Raw genomic sequence first — 20,025 nt, 5'->3', positions numbered from 1 at the left:
AACTGCATTTTTGAACTAATTTTTGAACATTATTTTTGTTACATTTACCTAAGAACACCAAGCATGTTTTTCCTTTAATATCCAGAGACAAATATTAAAAGACAATTAAAACAAATTCACCTAATGTTTGATTCTGTCCCCAGAAGATAACAGCTCCTAATTCACCACTGGCATGATTTTTGGGAAGATACGTCAGAAGGACATCCATTTGTGAATCTCCATCATAATCTCCTGGGACTACACTGGTTATCAATGTACTGTAATTACTAAACAAACAAACAAACAAACATTTTAATAAACAAACATTCCAGTAGTGCTATAATAGAAAAGGACACTTTTATATTTATACTATGCAAAAATATTTTCAATGCAAAATACAAAAATTGACAGAACTGATTAATTTCATTGTCTTCTTTAATAGTTTATCATCCTTCACGTATGTAGGCTTCCTTGGACTATGAAAGAATTCAGGATGAATGCAGAGAGTCTTAAGAAATGAGAAAAAACTGAAGTATTTATTAAGAGGAAGTGCAGTTCTATGTTTAAGCGTTGACTTAGTCCTTTCACCTAGTTGTTTTGTCAGATACCAGGACCCATGAATGATGTTTATACAAACGGAGGCTGATTATCAATTGTTAAAGCATGAATCAGTATCACTGTCATTTTATAAAAGATATTATTTAAAAATTACTTAATTTTGGATTTCAATGCAGATTTGAAATAATCATTTTATTTCTGAAAGCTTTTCAAGATTCATAATGAAAAATATGTTCCTTTTGACCAAACCTGGCAATAAACTATCAAGATATACATACCTAGTTCTACATCTTTAAAAATAAAATATTCTAGAATGGTTTATATTAACCTTGAAAAATTTAAAAAAGAAATTCTGGAGTATGGTCATAATGTTGTCTGAGTGACCCAACCAAATTAGGCCTTAAATTCTATTTATATTTAATTATACTTAAGAACAAATAGCAAGACAGTTTCCAAATAGTCTATGAATAATTATTTTCTAAATGACATCATGAATACAAAAAATTTGTAACAGGTTTTACAGTGAAATGAGGAAAATACTGATAATGATAAGATTTAGAAAAAATATATAATAGCTTTATCTTAATACAGCTACTTACTATGTCTCAGATATTATATCAAGTACTTAACAGCTATTATTATTATCTGATAATCTCCATTACCTGAAATAGGTACTGTTTTTCTTATTGAATAGACCAAGAATCTGAAGTTTGGAGAAATTAAGTTGCTTTCTAAGTTAAACAGCTACTTAAATGGAATAGCTGGAATTCTGTTGTCCTCTAAAATTGATTCTCATTATGATAAAATACTTTTTGTAATGCCAGTTTCCTCAAAGTATTCTGAAAATACTTTAACCTTTCCCTGAAAAATAGCTGGTCTTTAAAAATGATGCCACAGTAACTGCACATGCTACTATGTAGCAAGCTGCATGTAAGTGCATACCCTGTTGTGCACCTGTGCATGTGTGCATGTGCAGTCATGCATCTGCTGCACATACTTGACAGTAATACTTCTTCAAATAAATCCATGATTTGCAGTCAAAAGCTACCCTGAAATAGACAGGAATACATTACAAAGGACTAGATGGGAACTTATCCTAACCAGCTTCATTCCTAAAATTGCCTTGCTTCTTTATGGCTCTAAAAATAGGAATTTGAACTTTAAAAAATAACAGATTGTGATATGCATTGATCTCTTTTTTCAAAGAACTTACTAAGATTATATGGAATGAATTTTTTTTTTTAAGCATAACCCTCAAAGACAAAGAGATCATGAAAGGACACAGCAGATGGAGAGATGCTACCTGACTTTACAGGGGGCAAGGAAACAAGAGCTGACCCTTGAAGAACACGTGGGGTTAAGGACACTGACCAGCTGAAAATCCACATATAACTTTACAATTGGTCCTTCACATCCTCGGTTCTGCATTCACAGATTCAACCAACTGTGGACAGCATAGTACTGCAGTATGTATTTAGTGGAAAAAAGTATGTATATAAGTGGACCTATGCATTTCAGACCCATGTCATTCAATGTTCAACTGTATAGCTTATATACACTTTAGCTTGAAGTGCTTAGAGAACAGGCTCAAGAAGCTTTTTGCCTTGAAGAACCTTTCAGAAATATCAGATGACAAAAATAAGGTGCAAGGCTGGAAAGAGATTTAACTGAAGGCCTGTGATGGTTCCTTTTCCCTCTTGCTCAGCAAGGCATCAACTAGTTTATTTCTGGGAAGTTTCAGTGTCAGAGATTTAAGTTTCAGGAGATGGTAAGATATTGGTCTAAGGCTAAAAACAGGGAGTTAATGGAAAGTCAACAAAAGGAATAGATGGGCCTTTGATCCCAGCTCTGCCAAATCCCTAGGATGCCCGTCAGCCAGGAACATATCCACAGGGCAAGAGACAAATCCCACCATGCAGAGTTTCCAATGAGTTCTTTAGTACTTTATTCTTAATAAAGTTTAATAAAGAGCTAACTGCCTTTTAAAGAAAACTGAGTATTAAAGAGAGTCAAACAAATAGCAATAAAGAATCTGAAAAAAACAAACAGATAATAGTGAACAAAACAAAGCTTCAAAACTATACTTAAGGACGTAAGAGAAGAAAATGTATCCATTAAAAAAAAAAGAATAGCATGCTAAGACAAAAGAATAATAAAAGAACAAAGAAAACTTCTTGGAGATTAAAAAATATAACAGACGGCCTTTCCTGGATCAGAGACAGCCCACAGTCTGCATATGGATTCTGCTTCCCCCCTGAATAAACCTTCTTTCACTTCAAATGACAGCTAACATAAAAATATCCAATAAAAGGCCCAAGATAAACTTAAGAATTCCTGGTTGGGGGGAAACCCACAAAATGACAGACACAAATGAAATAAAGAAATAAAGGATGGAGTTAGGCAATCCAATAACTAGAAAGGATTTCTTAAAGAGAAAACAAAAATATAATCAGAGAAATTAAAACATTTCAAAAATCTCCCAGGTATAGAAGACTTGAAGGGGCCCATCTACTGCCCAGAATAATAAAAGAAAAGCAGTATATACCAATACATACCATGAAATTTCAGAAAAAAGGGATAAAGAAGACACCCTAATAGCTTCTAAAATTAAAAATAAAACAAGCTATATTTGAAAGATTAGGAAAAAGAACAGCAATGGATTTTAAATCAGCAACCTATGAAGCTAGAAGACTATAGGTCAATCAAAGAGTGAATAGAAAAAGGGTTTGGAAATGGAAGGACATACCCATTTCCAAATTTCTAGAAGGATACACTCCAGTGAAGTAAATGAAGAAGCAAAGAACAAAATGGTACAGGATCTAAGAAATAGGGATCAACCAATAACAAAGGGAAAAATCTCCAAACAGTGACTCTGCAGAAGGCCTAGGGCATGAGAGTTCAGATTGCAAAGGAGTACAACAATGCAAATTCTTTACTTTCTGAGCCACTAGGGAAGCCCCAAAATATGGAAATAAACACCAAAACAACTCAAAGTTTTAAATGTGGCTGTGTTTGAGAGAGGAACAGAGGAGCAGGGGAAAAACAGTGAAGGACAGTTATTTTTTGAAAAGTATACTAAATAAATACAAGAATTTCTATATTTGTAAGTATATAAAATGACATTACATTAATCAAAGAAAAAGAAATTAATTGGGATTAAAAAAAAAAAACAAACCTCTGTGGAACCCAAATCTTTAACAGCCCATAAATTGCCTTAACTTCTAATCTTCCATGTTTGAATTTAAGTTAAATATTAAAGAATCTCAGGACTCATTAGGCCACATGTGAACTTCTTAAATTTTTGGAACAGCTTCTGAAGTAATATCTGATCTTTCTACACAGCAATTCATCCTGCAATGACTTACAAGTAAATCAAACAACTTAAAATACCGTTTTTATCACCTCTCCTTCAAACAAGAACCTGCAACGATTTTCATTTTTCATGGGACTGAGGTCAATGCTGATATTTATGAAGGTTTAGTCTGACTTACGGAGAAGGCAGTGGCACCCCACTCCAGTACTCTTGCCTGGAAAATCCCATGGACAGAGGAGCCTGGTAGGCTGCAGTCCCTGGGGTCACTACTAGTCGGACACGACTGAGCGACTTCACTTTCACTTTTCACTTTCATGCATTGGAGAAGGAAATGGCAACCCACTCCAGTGTTCTTGCCTGGAGAATTCCAGGGACGGGGGAGCCTGGTGGGCCGCCGTCTATGGGGTCGCACAGAGTCAGACACGACTGAAGTGACTTAGCAGCAGCAGCAGCAGCAGTCTGACTTGATCTCATCTTCCTAGTCCATCTCTCTCCAAAGTATACCCTCTACTTCTGTCAGGCAAATTTTTTCATCTTCTCTTCACAACATGCTGTTTTTTACTGCCATTTCTTATTAATGCTGTATCCTGAAAACTGAAAGCCCTCACCTAAATTTTACCTATTTTAAGGTCAAGCTCAAGTTCCATATCTTTCTAGAAGCTACCACTTTAGCCTGCACTGACTCATCTCTTCTTCCAGACAGCGATTCAATCCTTGCTTCTTATAATTTCAAAACTGTTGGCTCACTTTGAATGAGTCACTGTGTTTCATGCAAAGCCAGTCATATACGTATATATATAAAAAACAGGACAATTATTTGAACACTGAAAAAATTCAGTTTGATTGGAATTTCCTCAAAAGTAACCAGTTAGTCTCCTAGCAGTCACCACCTACCAGTCAATAAGGAAAAAATTAAAACAGAAGTCACTGACCCCACAGCAAACTCCTCTTTCAGACTGCAAAATTGACCTGAAGAGCCTGAGAGCAGGCTGTTCCCACAGGCACACTCAGGATGAGGGACAATCTCTAAGACATTTAAGAGAGCATATCAGATCACAAGGGTCTGAAAGGTGCTTATGTAGGAACAGACCTGGATCCACTCAAAATTATTTATTAACTTTAAATTTTTGTATGTTAACTAATTTTCCTAACAAGTTACTTGCTTCATACCTCATAACTAGTGGTTTTCTATCATGACATCATATTAGAGTAAAACTGATTTCAAAAACAATGCAATTGGTTACTGCATGTTATTACAATGACAATGTTACAGAAACACACACATCTGTACTTACTTCAATGATACATTTACTTTGGGTTTAAAATAGGGTGCATTCTGGTCTGCCAAAAAGACGATTAAGTCATTTCCTAAAAGAGGCAAATATGTAACATTAGAAAAATGCTTCCCATTAAGACATCTAATCAGTGGTTACAAGAAGCTTTCTAGGCTGTTTTCAACAAGAAAAGTTTTATTTTACTCCAGTTTGTCTGCCCTATCGAGGATGCCTATCAGACTAACGGAATGGTGATTCCTAATAGTATACAACAAATTCAATATTCAAAGCAGCAGAGAAACTAGAAAGATTAACATGGAAAATATACTCGGTCCTGCCTCCTCCTAGCAGTCAGATCGACTGACTTAGAGGAAGCATTTAAAGAATATGCCTGTGTTAAGTCATACCCTCCCCAAACCTAACAACTCAACCTCTTATAAGGGTGTTATGCTCAGTTCATTGCACAGATGTGTCACACCAAAAACACAGTAACTTCTTACCGTAGGCATTTGACTAGAAACAAGGGTGTGATTTCGTATTTAAGCAGAAAAAAAATGAATCCTCCAAGACCAGTCCCTTTTGGCTCCTAAAGATCCACCCCCACCCTTCCCCCTGCCCCAAGCATTTCTGGAGTTCAAAGAGCACTCACTGGAACAGACTTTTCAAACTGTTTAGCCAAACACATGTTATCTTTGAAGTTAAAGGGAGAGTCTCTCTCCACTTTGGATGGAGCAGCTATATAGGTTAGGGAGTCTGCCCCCTTCCTGCAGAAACTGGAGTCATATAAAAACAGGGGAAATACCCAAGGTCCAAGGTCCACGAGAAGCTCTAGGGTCCCAGAAAGGACTCCAAGAGATCTGGGCCAAGATCCTGTCAAACTTTGTATAAGTGCTTCACTTCCTTCTTTCACAGCCTTGACCTTAAATAGAACCTGTTTTCTGGGTACTCAAGAATACTGAGACCCTCTACTGCCCACTGTCACCATCAAGATTTACCAAAAAATAGTTTAGCGATGGTTAAACCAAAGAACTCCCAAGAACCTTAAGCTCGAAAGTAAAGCAGAGATTTGGAAGAAGAGGGTGGTGGCCAAAGCAAGGAGGTCTTCTGCACACAAAAGACTAGGCAACTCAGGAAGGAGAAAACCCTGCAGTTTGAGAATCCTCTTCCAAAGAGACACTGGGTTTATTTATTAGTGGTGCCTGCAAAATACTTCAGTTAATGGTGTGTTCAGTTCTTGGGAAGGAATAGTAGTTTCAAAGAAAGCTGGGACCCAGACAAAGGGAGTGGAGGCTGAATTAGATTAATTAGGAGGTAGGGAGAAGTTCTTTACCAGAGGAAATTATCAAGTTGCACCTTTTCCAGTTCATCAAAAAGGAAGGGAGACCGGAGGAAGTAAGGCAAATAGGAATGAAGGGGCCTTGGGAAGGAACGTATAGAAAGCTAGAAAGACTCCTGGGGATCAGGAAGGACTCTGGAAGGCAGGTGATTCTATGAAGGGGGCGGGGTGCCTGAGTGAAGGTCGCGGTCTTCTCAAGAAAACAAAACAAAAAAACCTGGGGTGTTTCTAGTGCGGTCAAACTGTGAAGTGGTCAATCCAAGACCAGAGTTTGGAAAAGATAGTAAAAAAAAAAAAAGTGGGGGGGGGGGTTGTCAAGGAAACTGGAGATAAAAGGAGAAAGACAGGGCTGCCACAGAAGGGCCGGGAAAAGGAGGAGAACCGGCCCCCCCAGGCAAGGGGCGTGGGGAACACCGGGAGGGGCACGCGGACAGAGAGGGGCCAGGCAAGCACTGACTTTCCCGCAGCACGAAGAGGTCCGTCTGCTTGTCAGAGTTGAGGTCTCCGAAGGCCGCCAGGGTGCCCCAGGCCTCGGCCCCAAAGAGCTCGGCCGTGACGTTGTGCAGCGCCCGCGCCGGGACCGGCCCGACTCCCAGCAGCGCGAGCCTCCCAAGCAGCAGGGCCAGCAGCACCCAAGAGTCCGGCAGCCGGCTCGCCGCCGCCATGGCAGCCCCTCCGCCCCAGCCCGCCGGCCCACTGCCGCGCTTAACGGCAGCCGGAAAGCACCGTGCCGCCGGCAGAGAGAGAAAGAGCGCAGCTCCGACGCCCGTACGACCGCGGCCGGTTCTCTTACTCTCCCCTAGGGCTGCCCCTCTGACGCTTGGGAGGCCGCGGGGCTAGGTTGAAGCTGGCCCTCAGCTCACTTCCGGCCGGTGCGCCTCCCGACAGTGTCGCGCGCGGGGGGGGCGGGGCCGGCTGGGCGGAGCTGACAGGCGGCCCCGGGGGTGGTGGCCAAGGCGGCGGCCCGAGCGCGATGGCGGGGCTCATGGCCGAAGTGAACTGGAAGGTCTTGGAGCGAAGAGCCCGGACCAAGCGCTCAGGTTTGGCTGGCTGGGACGCCACCCCTTCCCTCGCACCACAGGGGTGCTCCCCCTCTAGCGTTTTGGGCGGGAGGCAGGTAGGGGTCCTAGAATGAACCCGTGCCCGCGAGTTTCTCCTTAGAAAGCGGACGGTGGTCCCTGACTTTCTCTTGATGTCTTCCCCCATGAGGTGGTGGCCCCACCTTTATTCCGTTTTGCTTCCCCAGCTATATTTCGCGTGTGCTCCCCCTCGAAAAGTAGGTGGTGGTGCCGACTTAGTCTGGAGTCTTCTTACTTAGAAATCAGACGGCGACCACGTTCGACAGCCTGCTGTTCGTGCCTGTATTCCTCCCAGAAGAAAGTCAGAGCAGTTTCATTATTATGACTAGGGTCTGGTCCTAGAAAACCGGCGTTTGCTTGTTGCCTTATATTGTATCTCCTTTTTACATCACAAGTTCTGAGCTCTAGCCTATATGGCAGAAATTGAGGGGGCCGGGGCCTCAGGCAGTGAAGGATGTCACCTGAGCATAGTTAAGGCTCAGAAGGAAGTGGGCCCCTTCCCTGGGCGAGTGGCCCCAGGACACCTAGTTCTCAGCTGTGGCTCCCAAACCCGATGCCACCTAGGTCAGAAGACGCTGCGCAGGCAGTTATAACAGTTCAAGTGTCCTGAACTGACTTGTTCAAACTGCAAAGTCACGACTTTGAAGTTAGCACTTTTGGCTGGTAACTCATCTGAGAGCCAGGATTGAAACTTCTTATTCCTGGCTAGATGTAATCTCTAGCTAAAAAGTGCCCCTGTATACAGGAAAGATTGTGGAATGACCACTCTTCAACTAACAATCTTCCCTTTTGAAGGATTGTTATTATTTGTTAGTTATTGTTGTTACTATATAAATTAGTTAGCTAAGGTCAAAGTTGATAATCTAATAACAGTAAAAAACACAGCTCTAGGAAAGCTAACTCTGCATTTGCATTAGTATTCAGTTTGTTGTTATTTTTTACAGCTAATAACCACCCCATTATGTTTTGGCTTTTCCCATTTATGAAGTTCTTAGTTGTCTGTTGTGCAAACAACAGAGTGCCTAGCTTTTTTGTTTTTTTTTTTAAAGTCAGTGTCTAATAAATCATACAGGAGAAATTCAGTGTTTCTTGTTTATTTCATTCTGTTTTAAACCTTAAAAATAGTTCTGCACGTATTTACTTAGGGTTATAGAAAAACTACCACTGAAGTATGAGAGAATTTTTCAAAAACTAATCCTTAGTACATTTTAGAATCAATACAGTTATGTACAGTAGTCACATATGTTTTGTTTCACACTGTTCTCAAATTTTTTGTGTCATATTGAATTATTTAGTTGACCACTAGCAATGAGTCTGTCTGGGCTATAAAAAGTTTTGTTTGGTTGATAATATCCCATCAAAGAGAGTAACTGGAGTTTTTTTACAGGAAACTGAGCCCTACCTTCAACGTATATTTTTACAGCGTTTCTCTTTTTCTCTAATACACGTATATAGGGTTTATTTTCTTCTCCAGTTTTAATTTTCTCTGAACTGCATGTCTCCAATACACATATATAGGGTTTATTTTCTTTTCCAGTTTTAATTTTCTCTGAACTGCATGTCTTAACAGTCAGCTTTGAAAACCTACCTTCTCTGTCTTAACTATTGTTGAATGTGGTCACTTAAATCCACTTTCATGTAGGAAGTAATTGAATACATTGTATAAGTGTTGGATGTTCCTATATGTTTACATCGCAGCAGTAAAAGATACCATTGGAGATCCCTCCAAATTAGTTGAGGTTTCAGAGTCTTCTATAACTGTGTAGACTGTAAAGTTTCTTAAGTGAATCGCTGAGTTCTCCGAATTCTGTTTGTTACTTTTAGAGGAGTGTATAAACAGTTTTGTTTGAAACTTGGACTAACCTGACTCAGATATACACACCACTACAAAGTTCTGAGCCATTGTTACATGGTAGCATAATCACTTCACTGCTCAAGAGAGGATGCTGCTCTTATGTAGTGTTTAATAAGTGGCCATTACATATTTCCTGCCTCATCCATATAAGCAAATGTAATTTATCAAAGCAAAGAAAATCAAATTTTCTAGTCATAAAAGAGAAAATAAAATTATAATGAGCCTCAGTTATTGCCTTTGTTGCACACTGCATCATGTTAATAACTGCTCACACTGCTTTCAATTAATCTAACGCTGATTGCTTCTAACCTTCACTAAACAGTTTTGAAAATTGCTATAGTTTAGCCTGCGACGCTTATGATTAGAGTCAACAATTTGAAATGGCCAGCTCACCTGATCCAGTCGTCCCTTCTCCACCAGCTTTCTTAAGGTCTGGTAAGTGTGGAGACCCCAAAAGGGTCACTTAGTAATTTTAAATATATTTGTTTCTGAAGGTTGCTATCACCATATATCATTTTGGTTTTTATTTTATCTTTGGTGGGCCCAAGCCTGAGCACCATTTCTGTTATTGTTGAGCTCAAGTTTGCACTGTGTTGAATGTGGTCTGTGGTATAAGAGGCCTGAGAAGTGCAGAGTGGAGCCCCTGCCTTAACACTCTATTTGATCAGGGGCCATTCTTCAGTATCTGGGAGGCTTAATTGTCACCTTTTAGATAAAATGCTTCTTCAGTAATTTTTGTCTTTTTGCATAACAAAATAAATTTTACAAATTAGAAATTTTTGATCAACGTTCCAATTATTTTCTCTTCATTAACTCCCTGTGAAGTAGGTATTTTTATATGCATTCTCACAGGAAAGAGAAGCCCGCAGAATTGAAGCAGTTGTCCCAGGTCCTGAAACTATTACGTTTCAAGGCCTTGTGGTTTGTCTTCTATCCCATGGTTTGCCTTCTGTCCCATGGCTTCCTTAGCTTGGAGGGGTGCTGGTGCACTGGCTCTTAGAGACCATTTTCAAGTTGGATTAAAGCTGGGGAATTGTTTCCCAGGTGAATGTTTTGGGTTTTGAAAAAAAATCTGGAAGAGGTCCATGCATTCAGAAAATACTACATATGGATTCCCATTAGGAACCCAGGCCTTTGAATGTATCCTAAATAGAAGGACTTTGTTAAGTGGCCATGGAGCTGAAATGAAGACTGAGCCACCTTGGGCCATTTGAACTGTTCTGTGCTTGAACACTGGGTAAAGCCTATTGGCTAGAGATAGCTTTGTCTTTAGTGTGCCTTAAGCAGAATATTCAAACCTCAGGACGTATTAACAGGTAGATGTGAGATGAGCCAGTTAGCAGTGAAAAATTGTTTTTGGCTTCACCATAACCATTCAGAAGTGGTTTCTCCCTCCTCTCTTCCCCCCTCCCCCCGCCCCCACACACTTATTTTGATTTGTATTTCAAATCCTGTTTTGGCAAGATGAAGGGGAAAATTCTTGAAGAACAGATAGACAAGACCTTAGAGAAGAATCACAAATAGAAGTAAACAAAGCCTATGCTTTAAGGAAGGAAAATGATCCATGTCTTCAGTTGTCATGTGCTAAATGACAAAATAGTATATGTAACATTACCAATTGATTTCTGACTTAATTTTTGAACTAGGAGAACATCAGGACATCTATCTTTGAACTGAACTTTCTTTTAAGCACCAGGCTCTGTTTTCCGTCTTGGCTTTCCTAATAAGAGCTGGTGGATTTTCGGCACTGGCAGAGTCATTCAGTAGCTATGGGGTAATGGATTGCTAAAGGTATGCTTTTATATATCAGCAGTCCTGAAGATTTCAAGACCTAAGAACTGTGCAACTGGCACAGTGTTTAAAGCCATATACAAGAAGTTTTTTAGTACCATATTATTAAATTGGAAATAGAATGAGCCCAGAAACAAAATAGAAAAATACCAAACTTAATCATTATAAACCATTTTAGAAGATAGATTCCATAAAAATTACTTTCAGTAGTGACACTTAGGGTTTGTCTAACCAAAACTTAGTGATGACTGTAAAAAATACTTAAAACTTTTATCTGTTAAATAGAGTGGTTTGCATAGTTTATTTACTAATTTGGAAATACTGCATTTATGTTGGAAATGATTTGTGTTTTGCTATTGTAGTTCCTTGGACGTTATCATTGTGGGAGAGTGTTTACCGGTGTGATTTCATTTAACAATCATTTTAAAGCATGTCTTGTGTTTATAGCTGAGCTTTTCCTAAGTACCTTTGGCTAGAAACTATTCAGTGTTACCAAAAGTGAAAGCTAGTACCTTCATTTTGGAAAATTAATTTCAAATATACCTAGATTATTTTATGCATTCCAGTCCTCTTTATCCCTGCTGGATTTGTTTCTGCTATGTTTCTTTTTATTTCTACTCTTTATTGAATTTAGTGTGTCCTTCATTTCTGTGTGTGCATGCTTGAGTTGTGCTGTGACTGCTGATGTGTCAGTATGTGCTGTGCTTGAAGATGTTTTCTTTATTTTGACTGCTAAAATCCAAAATGGGATCTTGATCTCCAGGTTTTTCTTTAAAGAACCTCTGGGCAAAGCATACAGGACAATGAATTTATAGGCAAATTCCACAACCAAAATGAATTAACTAATTACTAGGTAAAGAGTGTAGCATCCAGTAACTTAGACTGCTTCCGTTTCTCATTTGACTACTGCAGTTCTGTATTAGGTTAGCAGAGTTAGTCAGCTAGGGCAATCACTGTAATTGACATTACAGTTCAGGTATTTGTAGTAATTGTTATGGCATTTTGTGATGGGGTAAGAAATGTTTCAGCATTTTTAGTTTTATTCTTAGATGATAAGATGATTTGAAAAGTCATACCCTGCAATGGATCATTGGTTTATCTCTATCTTGGCTCCGTATGTTTATTAGCATCTAAAGGACTTTATCAGCATGTGACTTGAGTTTTTTTCATTACTTACTTCTTTTTAAGTTCTTTGGTTAATTTGATTTGATTTTGAAGGGGCATATCAATACCTGGTCAGATTTTATTGTATATTCTGGGCAGAACTCAACTTTTTATTTTGTGTGTCTGACACTTGCTTCTTTCTGGTCACTTATATAGCAGGCTTATTTTCAGCCTAATATAATAGTCAACTACTTACTGAGGGTTTTGTTTTTTGGTTTTTGTCTAAAAGAGACCGTAGGCCTGAGGTTTCTGAGCTGTTACGTGTTGTGGCACCTTCTAAGAGCCTAAGGAGAGCATACACATTTTGTGTTCAGCTATTCCTGACTCTAATCCTGGCTCTGTTTACTATTTGTTTGATTTTGAGCAAGTTACTTTACATCTTTGAGACTTGGTTTCCTTCTCTGTAAATATAAGGGTCATAAAACTTACTGAAGGGATTATTGTGAGGATTAAATGCATGAAGCAGGGCACTCAAAGCTGGTGCTCTGGGACAACCCAGATGATTGGGGTGGGGAGAGAGGAGGGTGTGTGTGTGTTTAGGGGGGGGTTCAAGATGGGGTGGAAACATGTATACCCGTGGCTGATTCATTTTGATGTATGGCAAAAAGCACCACAATATTGTAAAGTAATTCAGTTCAGTTCAGTTCAGTCGCTCAGTCGTCTCTGACTCTTACCCCATGAACCACAGCACGCCAGGCCTCCCCGTCCGTCACCAACTCCCAGAGTACACCCAAACCCATGTCCATCGAGTCGTGATGCCATCCAACCATCTCATTCTCTGTCGTCCCCTCCTCCTCCTGCCCTCAGTCTTTCCCAGCATCAGGGTCTTTTCAAATGAGTCAGCTCTTCACATCAGGTGGCCAAGTATTGGAGTTTCAGCTTCAATATCAGTCCTTCCAATGAACACCCAGGACTGAGGTCCTTTAGGATGAACTGGTTGGATCTCCTTGCAGTCCAAGGGACTCTCAAGAGTCTTCTCCAACACTACAGTTCAAAAACATCAATTCTTTGACACACAGCCTTCTTTATAGTACAACTCTCACATCCATACATGACCACTGGAAAAACCATAGCCTCGATTAGATGGACTTTCGTTGGCAAAGTAATGTCTCTGCTTTTTAATATGCTGTCTAGGTTGGTCATAACTTTCCTTCCAAGGAGCAAGCATCTTCTAATTTCATGGCTGTAGTCACCATCTGCAGTGATTTTGGAGCCCAGAAAAATAAAGTCAGCCACTGTTTCCACCGTTTCCCCACCTATTTGCCATGAAGTGATGGGACCAGATGCCATGATCTTAGTTTTCTGAAAGCTGAGCTTTAAGCTAAGTAAAGTCATTAGCTTCCAATTAAAATAAATTAATATTTAGTAGCTGCCCAATAAATTCTCTTTTTTTATCTTTCCTAAAAATGTGTGTTTAACAATATTGCTGGTTTGGTATTTAAGACTGATTTTACAAAAGCAAACATGGTTGCTTATCACTTTCCCTTATTTTGACATAAACTCATGGAAGTTATTTGATTAAGAGGGCTAGTCATGATAAAATACAATTGGATGGAATCAGATTAAAACAGAATCTACCTCTTGTTTTAATCTAAGTCTGTTCATTTTTGTAATCATTGCAACTCTAAGGAAATTGTTTCTGAGCGTTTCCATAGAAACTCTTGTCAGACAGCAAGGAGTACCATCATTATATACAATTAGAAGAGATATTTGGTTTATATTGGATTTGTTATGGGTTCCCTTCATGTAGGATGGAATTTTGAGGAGCACTGGTAAATTGTTTCCTGCTGGGAACTCTGATCTCTTCTTACTATATCCTGCCCTGAAATCTTACAAGATTTAGAAAATAGAAGCCATATGGTATCATTTAACTATCTTGGCATGAATCTTATTGGCCTTAAACCTTATTCTCTTTCTCTGTCATTTGTTGTTCAGTTGTTCAGTTGTGTCCCACTGCGACCCTGTGGACTGCAGCATGCAAGGCTTCCCTGTCCTTCACGACCTCCTGGAATTTGTTAAAACTCATGTCCATTGAGTCGATGGTGCCATCCTCTGTTGCGCCCTTTTCCTCCTGCCTTCAGTCTTTCCCAGAATCAGGGTCTTTTCCAGTGAGTTGGCTCTTTGGAGCCACAGCTTCAGCATCAGTCCTTCCAATGAATATTCAGGGTTGATTTCCTTTAGAATTGACTGGTTTGATCTCCTTGCTTTTCAAGGGACTCTCAAGAGTCTACTTCAGCACCACATTTTGAAAGCATCGGTTCTTCAGTGCTCAGCCTTCTTTATGGTCCAATTCTCACATCCATACATAACTCCTGGAAAAACCATAGCTTTGACTATATGGACCTTTGTTGGCAAAGTGGTGTCTCTGCTTTTGAATATGCTCTCTAGGTTGGTCATAGCTTTTCTTCCAAGGCAAGCATCTTTTGTCTGCAGTGAATTTGGAGCCCAAGAAAATAAATTATGTCAGTTTCCATTTTTTCCCCATCTTTTTGCCATGAAGTGGTGGGACCAGATACCATGATCTTTGAATGTTGAGTTTTAAGCCAGCTTTTTCACCTTCATCAAGAGCCTCTTTAGTTCCTCTTTGCTTCCTGCCATTAGGGTGGTAGAATGATTATTGCTTGCATCTTGGAAATGTTCACTGCTCTTCTCTCACTCACTCATGTCAAATTAACTAATGTTTAGTGGATCTCTCTGATGTTGTGGAAATTCTGTAATACAGTTGGCCCTTTGTTGGCTCTACAATCTGAGAAAGAAGAAGGCCAACACAACCATGCTGTTTTACTTAAGGGGCTTGAGCAGCTATGGTTTTTGGTGTGATTGGCAGGGGTGATATGGTCCTGGATCCAATCACTGGTGGATACCAAAGGACAATCTTAATTCCAGTCTTAGAGATGCTGATAATTGATAAAGGTCTTAAAGAGGAGCTTATAACCTGATGGAACTTTTTGCAAAGCTAAAGATGACTTCAGTGCTTTTGCATGTCTATAGTCTCTAACAAGTAGTTGTTTCCTACTTAACTTTGCTACCTATAGCCATCACCTCCCATTGTACCACCTCTCTACCTAGTCTGTTCTACAAGCTTTTATTTTTCTAAAATAAAGAACTGATCCCGTTACTCCTCTGACCGGATGACAAGCACCACTTGTCAGCTCTGTATTTTCTGCAGGATTAGCATGGGGCTTCAGAGAAGGCATCTCTGAAAGTGACATTTCAGCTGAAGGAGGATATAGGAGTCAAATGAGAAGTTGGGGTAGAGTGTCCTAGTACAGGATCTTGGGGGTAGATAGAGCTGGATATTTGAGAATAGTACCCTTAAAGGACAAAACATTATGAATGACAGTAATAGGAAAGAGAAGATGACTGTGAGGGGGAGGGTGCTGGGAAGCTTGAAAATACCTGAATTTTACTGTAATCAGAAGGGAAAGCTATGGAAAATTTGAAATAACAGAGTGATAAGACTTGAGTAATATTTTATGAAGATCCTCTGGCTATTATGCAAATAAATTGGAAAGTGGTAAGAAGGCAGGGAGCAGCCTCATGGTAGAAGCCATATGCTCTCTGTTCCTATCTCTACATTTAGCAATTAAGAGTAGCAGTGCTAGGCATATGGGACACTCAGTCCTTCTTTGATAATAAATGACAGTGAAAGCACAAATACTGATTGTCATCAGAACAGATTCAGTCTAGATTCAGAAACTGGCTGCCTTGATCATCTATCATTTTTGTATGTATCTTTGACTCAACAGAGTAACTTTTAGGATGTGGCCAAATTTAATACAGGAAAATTTTCTGTGTCTATGTCTAGCAAATAGATTTACATCTTATTTTTACATTATTTGTGCATATTTTAAAGTGGAGGTTAACCATTCTGTTTCTGAGGACCACACCAAGAGCTGCCATATCTTTCTCAGTTTAGGCTGAAAGAGATATAAACATTTGATTTACCTGTTAGAAGATATTGGGTTTGTAGGAGATGTAAATATTCCTTTGTTTTTACTGGTAAAACTTATGAAATTAAGATATTAAGATATGTCTTTTTTTTTTTTTGAGTCTTGAAGATAGACCCAAAGAGATTTGAAAGTAATCCTAGACTAGAAAATACATAAAAGGAAACTGTAACTGCACATGTTATATACCTGGTCTTAAAAATTCAATAAATGCTTTTTGATTGTTCATTGTAGTTTTCTATGATATGTTTTTAATAAATTTGCACTTGTTCTTATTTTTGTCACAATTGGCCTTGGCTGCCTTGATTAACAGTTGTTTTAAAAAGGTGAAAACATTGTTGCTGGTTTTTATTTTAGTATTTTTTTTCTTAGTTTTTATTAGTTAGATTTTATTAGTTTCTTTTTACCAACAATGATGTGACTTTATCTTAGTCATTTGAAAAGAACTAGTTTATTTTTAATTTCTTGATTCTCTTTCAGTTCATATTTCACAAATTTCTTGAGGACATTGCTTTTTATTGATGAACAGATATGATATATTAAGGGACTTCCAGAATCAGAATCTTTTTATGTATGTAATTGAAATTGGCTATTTTTATGGGTTCTGATATATGTGTTGTCATCTTTCAAACTTTACATAATTAGTTTTGTCTTTCAAAATATACATCAATTAGTTTTTGTTATAAAATTTTTTAAAGCTTATTGTTTTAATTGTTGTACTTCATTATCAATAACCTCATACCATTTCCATGGCCTTCCTTTTCAACCATTTAAGATTCAAGTCTTATAGGACTTGAAGTTTTTCAAATATTTAAGCCCTGGTCATGTTATTATTGGTGTGATAGATTTAGTCTGTGGTTAAAGCTGAGAATGTAGACTGGCAAGAACAGGCCCAGAGGTTGGGACTGGGCAGTTGAGCTTTGGATAGTCCTTCATATATGAGTTCTTTCTCTTTCTTGTATGTTTTGAAAACATGCTTTTCTCAGGTGCATGACTTCTATTCATAATTGCATTTCTATCCTCTTCCAGCAGGTGAGCCACTGAAGAAATTTCTATATATTTAAATTATACTTTTTCCAATGTGGTTACATTAACTTTTGAATTTTGATCACAGATACCTGATGGTTGATTATAGTTATAAATCACTGTTATGCTGAAAAGATGACTTTGGCTGCTTCAGTCAGTGAACTGTTCTTTTCTGTGGAGTTTTTAGTCTGTATGTAACAGAGCACAGTGCGCTCAGGCCTTAGTACAGCAGCCATTGCTCTGCCTCATTACTCTGCACCCTGTCACCAGGCAATGGGTCCTGCTCAGCCATTGGTTGGTGCCTCAGTGTGTCCTGCCCACTAGCAGCCGCTGTCAGTGAGCAACTGTTAGTGGTCCTGCTCAGCTATTGGACCGCACAGCTGTGGGCCCCACCTATAAGCAGCCAACTATTCAGGAGTGACAGTTAGTGAGGGGAATTAGACAACAATGGAGTGGTGGTTGTGAGGTGGAGAGTGAGGTAAGAGGCGGATCCTGGCCTTCTCTGGGAAGCTCTCCAGCTCACCCAGCCTTGGGCCAGCAGGTGAGCTGGGGGGCCAGGAGAACAAGCTTAGGGCTGTGTTCTGTAGGGCTTCAGAGCCCTCACCTAGGCCATCCACTGGTCTTGACCCAGGCCTTGAGACAGTGGTAAACCTCTCCTCTATCCTAATCTCCCCTATCCTGCCTAATAGCAATGGCAGTCTGGCTGGGTCACAGTCTGTGGGACCTGGTCCTCACTATACAGGTGGCCTGAGGAGCCTAGGGCCAGTTGTGTTGGGCACCTGGCTCCCTCAGAGATGACTGCTGGGCAAAGTCTGGGGATCTGGCCCTGAGGGAGCTCCCAGCTGAGCTCCACCTCCTCTTAACCACTGCTAGGACCTTGGAAGGAGAAAGCAAGGCCTTGGGCCTTGGCCCTTTCTTGTTAGAACAGAGAGTAACTTTCTTTGGTAGAGGTTTACAGAAATATTGTCATCTGACTGTGACCTAACTTCAAGAACAAATATGACACCAAAAGTTTGCAAAACAACTAACCACACCCTTCTCACCTTTTGATTTTTAAAGGTCTTTGATGAAAGCTTTCAGTAAGTTTGAGGTTCTTAGGGCATGAGCCACCCATCTCTTTGCATGACCCAGTAATAAACCTTTCTCTCTTCCAGACTCCAGTGTTTTAATATTATTTGGCCTTACTGGAGCCTGGTGGGCTGCCGTCTATGGGGTCACAGAGTTGGACACGACTTAAGCGACTTCGCAGCAGCAGCAGTGCATCAGGCACACGGACATGTATTGTTCAGTAACACACAGGACAGGTTATTCTTTTTGATTATTAATTTTAATAATTTGTCTAAACTTTTTAACAGCTTCTAGTTTACGCTGATTTCAGTTTCATGTTCTTTTTTCGTGTACTCTGAATATGTTTCTGTCATGAATTTTTATCTTTGTAAACAAATGACAGTTGTGCAAATCAGGTTAAAAATTAAGGTCATTGAACTGAACTGATAAACCTGTGATGTTTGATTTTTAATATTCTGATAGAAGCATTTACTGTTATATTTATTTCAAGGATGGAAATTTGGCTCAGGTATCAAGCAGCCTGTGTGCAGGGGTGTGTGTGGTGTGTGTGTATATGATTTGACCGTAGATCATGCTATTTTAATGTAGATGGCCTTACTATATTCTCTTTCTTTAAGCAAAAACAATATATGAGATAAGATTTGAACAAAGCAACCCATGGCTGATTGATTCCAAACTGGGCAACACTTAGGTTTTGACCATTCTGGAGCTATGGGTTTGTTAAGTGACTTCACCTAGAAATTTATAGTAGGAAACCTGGAGCTCTGGAGAAAATGCACTGTTCATCATTAATCGTTAGGCTTTGCTTATATATTTATGTCCCACTGTGTGACATCTCCAACTTTCATACTTCTAAGGACATTTAAAAAATATATCTTATTTAAAAATAACTTTTAAAGATTTTAGTTTTTAAACATAATGTCATTTGGTATTATGCTAGGCATTGGTAGAAAGCATTGATCATTTCTATTAATATATTTATTTTTTGCTTTGAAAGGATTTATTCCATTCAGATTGAGCCTTTAAAATATGGCTGATATAAGCAAGCTGATTTTAGACCTTTACCTTTTTTGTATTAAACATCTTCTAAATGGTCTCCTGATAACAATGAATTGTCCATGTTAAATATCTGTAATAAAGAGGTATTTAAAATACTTGCTTATTTGCTTAACTTACATAGTTCTGACAGTAATTGTCTTTGCTTTGGGGAATCCTTTTATGAGTTTTTATCTGTTTGTCTATCAGTTCTGAGATCCTCATGTTTGGTATATTATCACGTTTTCATGAAAATACTCAATAAAGCACAATTAACTTGTTCAGTTCAGTTCAGTTCAGTTGCTCAGTCGTGTCCGACTCTTTGCGACCCCATGAATCGCAGCACGCCAGGCCTCCTTGTCCATCACCAACTCCCAGAGTTCACTCAGACTCACATCCATCGAGTCAGTGATGCCATCCAGCCAACTCATCCCCTGCCGTTCCCTTCTCCTCCTGCCACCAATCACTCCCAGCAACAGAGTCTTTTCCAGTGAGTCAAGTCTTCACATGAGGTGGCCAAAGTACTGGAGTTTCAGCTTTAGCATCATTTCTTCCAAATAAATCCCAGGGCTGATCTCTTTCAAAATGGACTGGTTG

General features: G+C 39.3%; 2 protein-coding genes across 6 annotated transcripts in view; one reads left to right on the top strand and one right to left on the bottom strand.

Moving 5' to 3' along the window:
• ITFG1 (integrin alpha FG-GAP repeat containing 1) overlaps window positions 1-7,338 on the bottom strand; it is a 294,559-nt gene extending 287,221 nt beyond the window's left edge. Inside the window, exons 1-3 of the mRNA XM_005691951.3 lie at window positions 6,918-7,338; window positions 5,146-5,218; window positions 121-266 (exon numbers count right to left, since the gene is read on the bottom strand). Coding sequence (XP_005692008.3) covers window positions 121-266; window positions 5,146-5,218; window positions 6,918-7,125 — 427 coding nt within the window. The 5' untranslated portion in view covers window positions 7,126-7,338. The remainder of the gene's footprint in view (window positions 1-120; window positions 267-5,145; window positions 5,219-6,917) is intronic.
• PHKB (phosphorylase kinase regulatory subunit beta) overlaps window positions 7,385-20,025 on the top strand; it is a 231,683-nt gene continuing 219,042 nt past the window's right edge. Inside the window, exons 1-2 of one of the 5 annotated variants that reach the window (XM_018061969.1) lie at window positions 7,385-7,500; window positions 9,717-9,829. In XM_018061969.1, the coding sequence (XP_017917458.1) occupies window positions 9,775-9,829 (55 nt within the window). In that variant the 5' untranslated portion in view covers window positions 7,385-7,500; window positions 9,717-9,774. Of the gene's footprint in view, window positions 7,578-9,716; window positions 9,830-20,025 lie in introns of all 5 variants that reach the window. The other 4 variants (XM_018061968.1, XM_018061970.1, XM_018061966.1 and 1 more) reach the window with 4 other exon arrangements.

This window comes from Capra hircus, chromosome 18, assembly GCF_001704415.2.
Source record: "Capra hircus breed San Clemente chromosome 18, ASM170441v1, whole genome shotgun sequence".
In the NCBI taxonomy this organism is placed as follows: Eukaryota; Metazoa; Chordata; class Mammalia; order Artiodactyla; family Bovidae; genus Capra; species Capra hircus.
The sequence above is the reverse complement of the archived record's forward strand: the minus strand, read 5'-3'. Positions and strand labels throughout refer to the sequence as shown.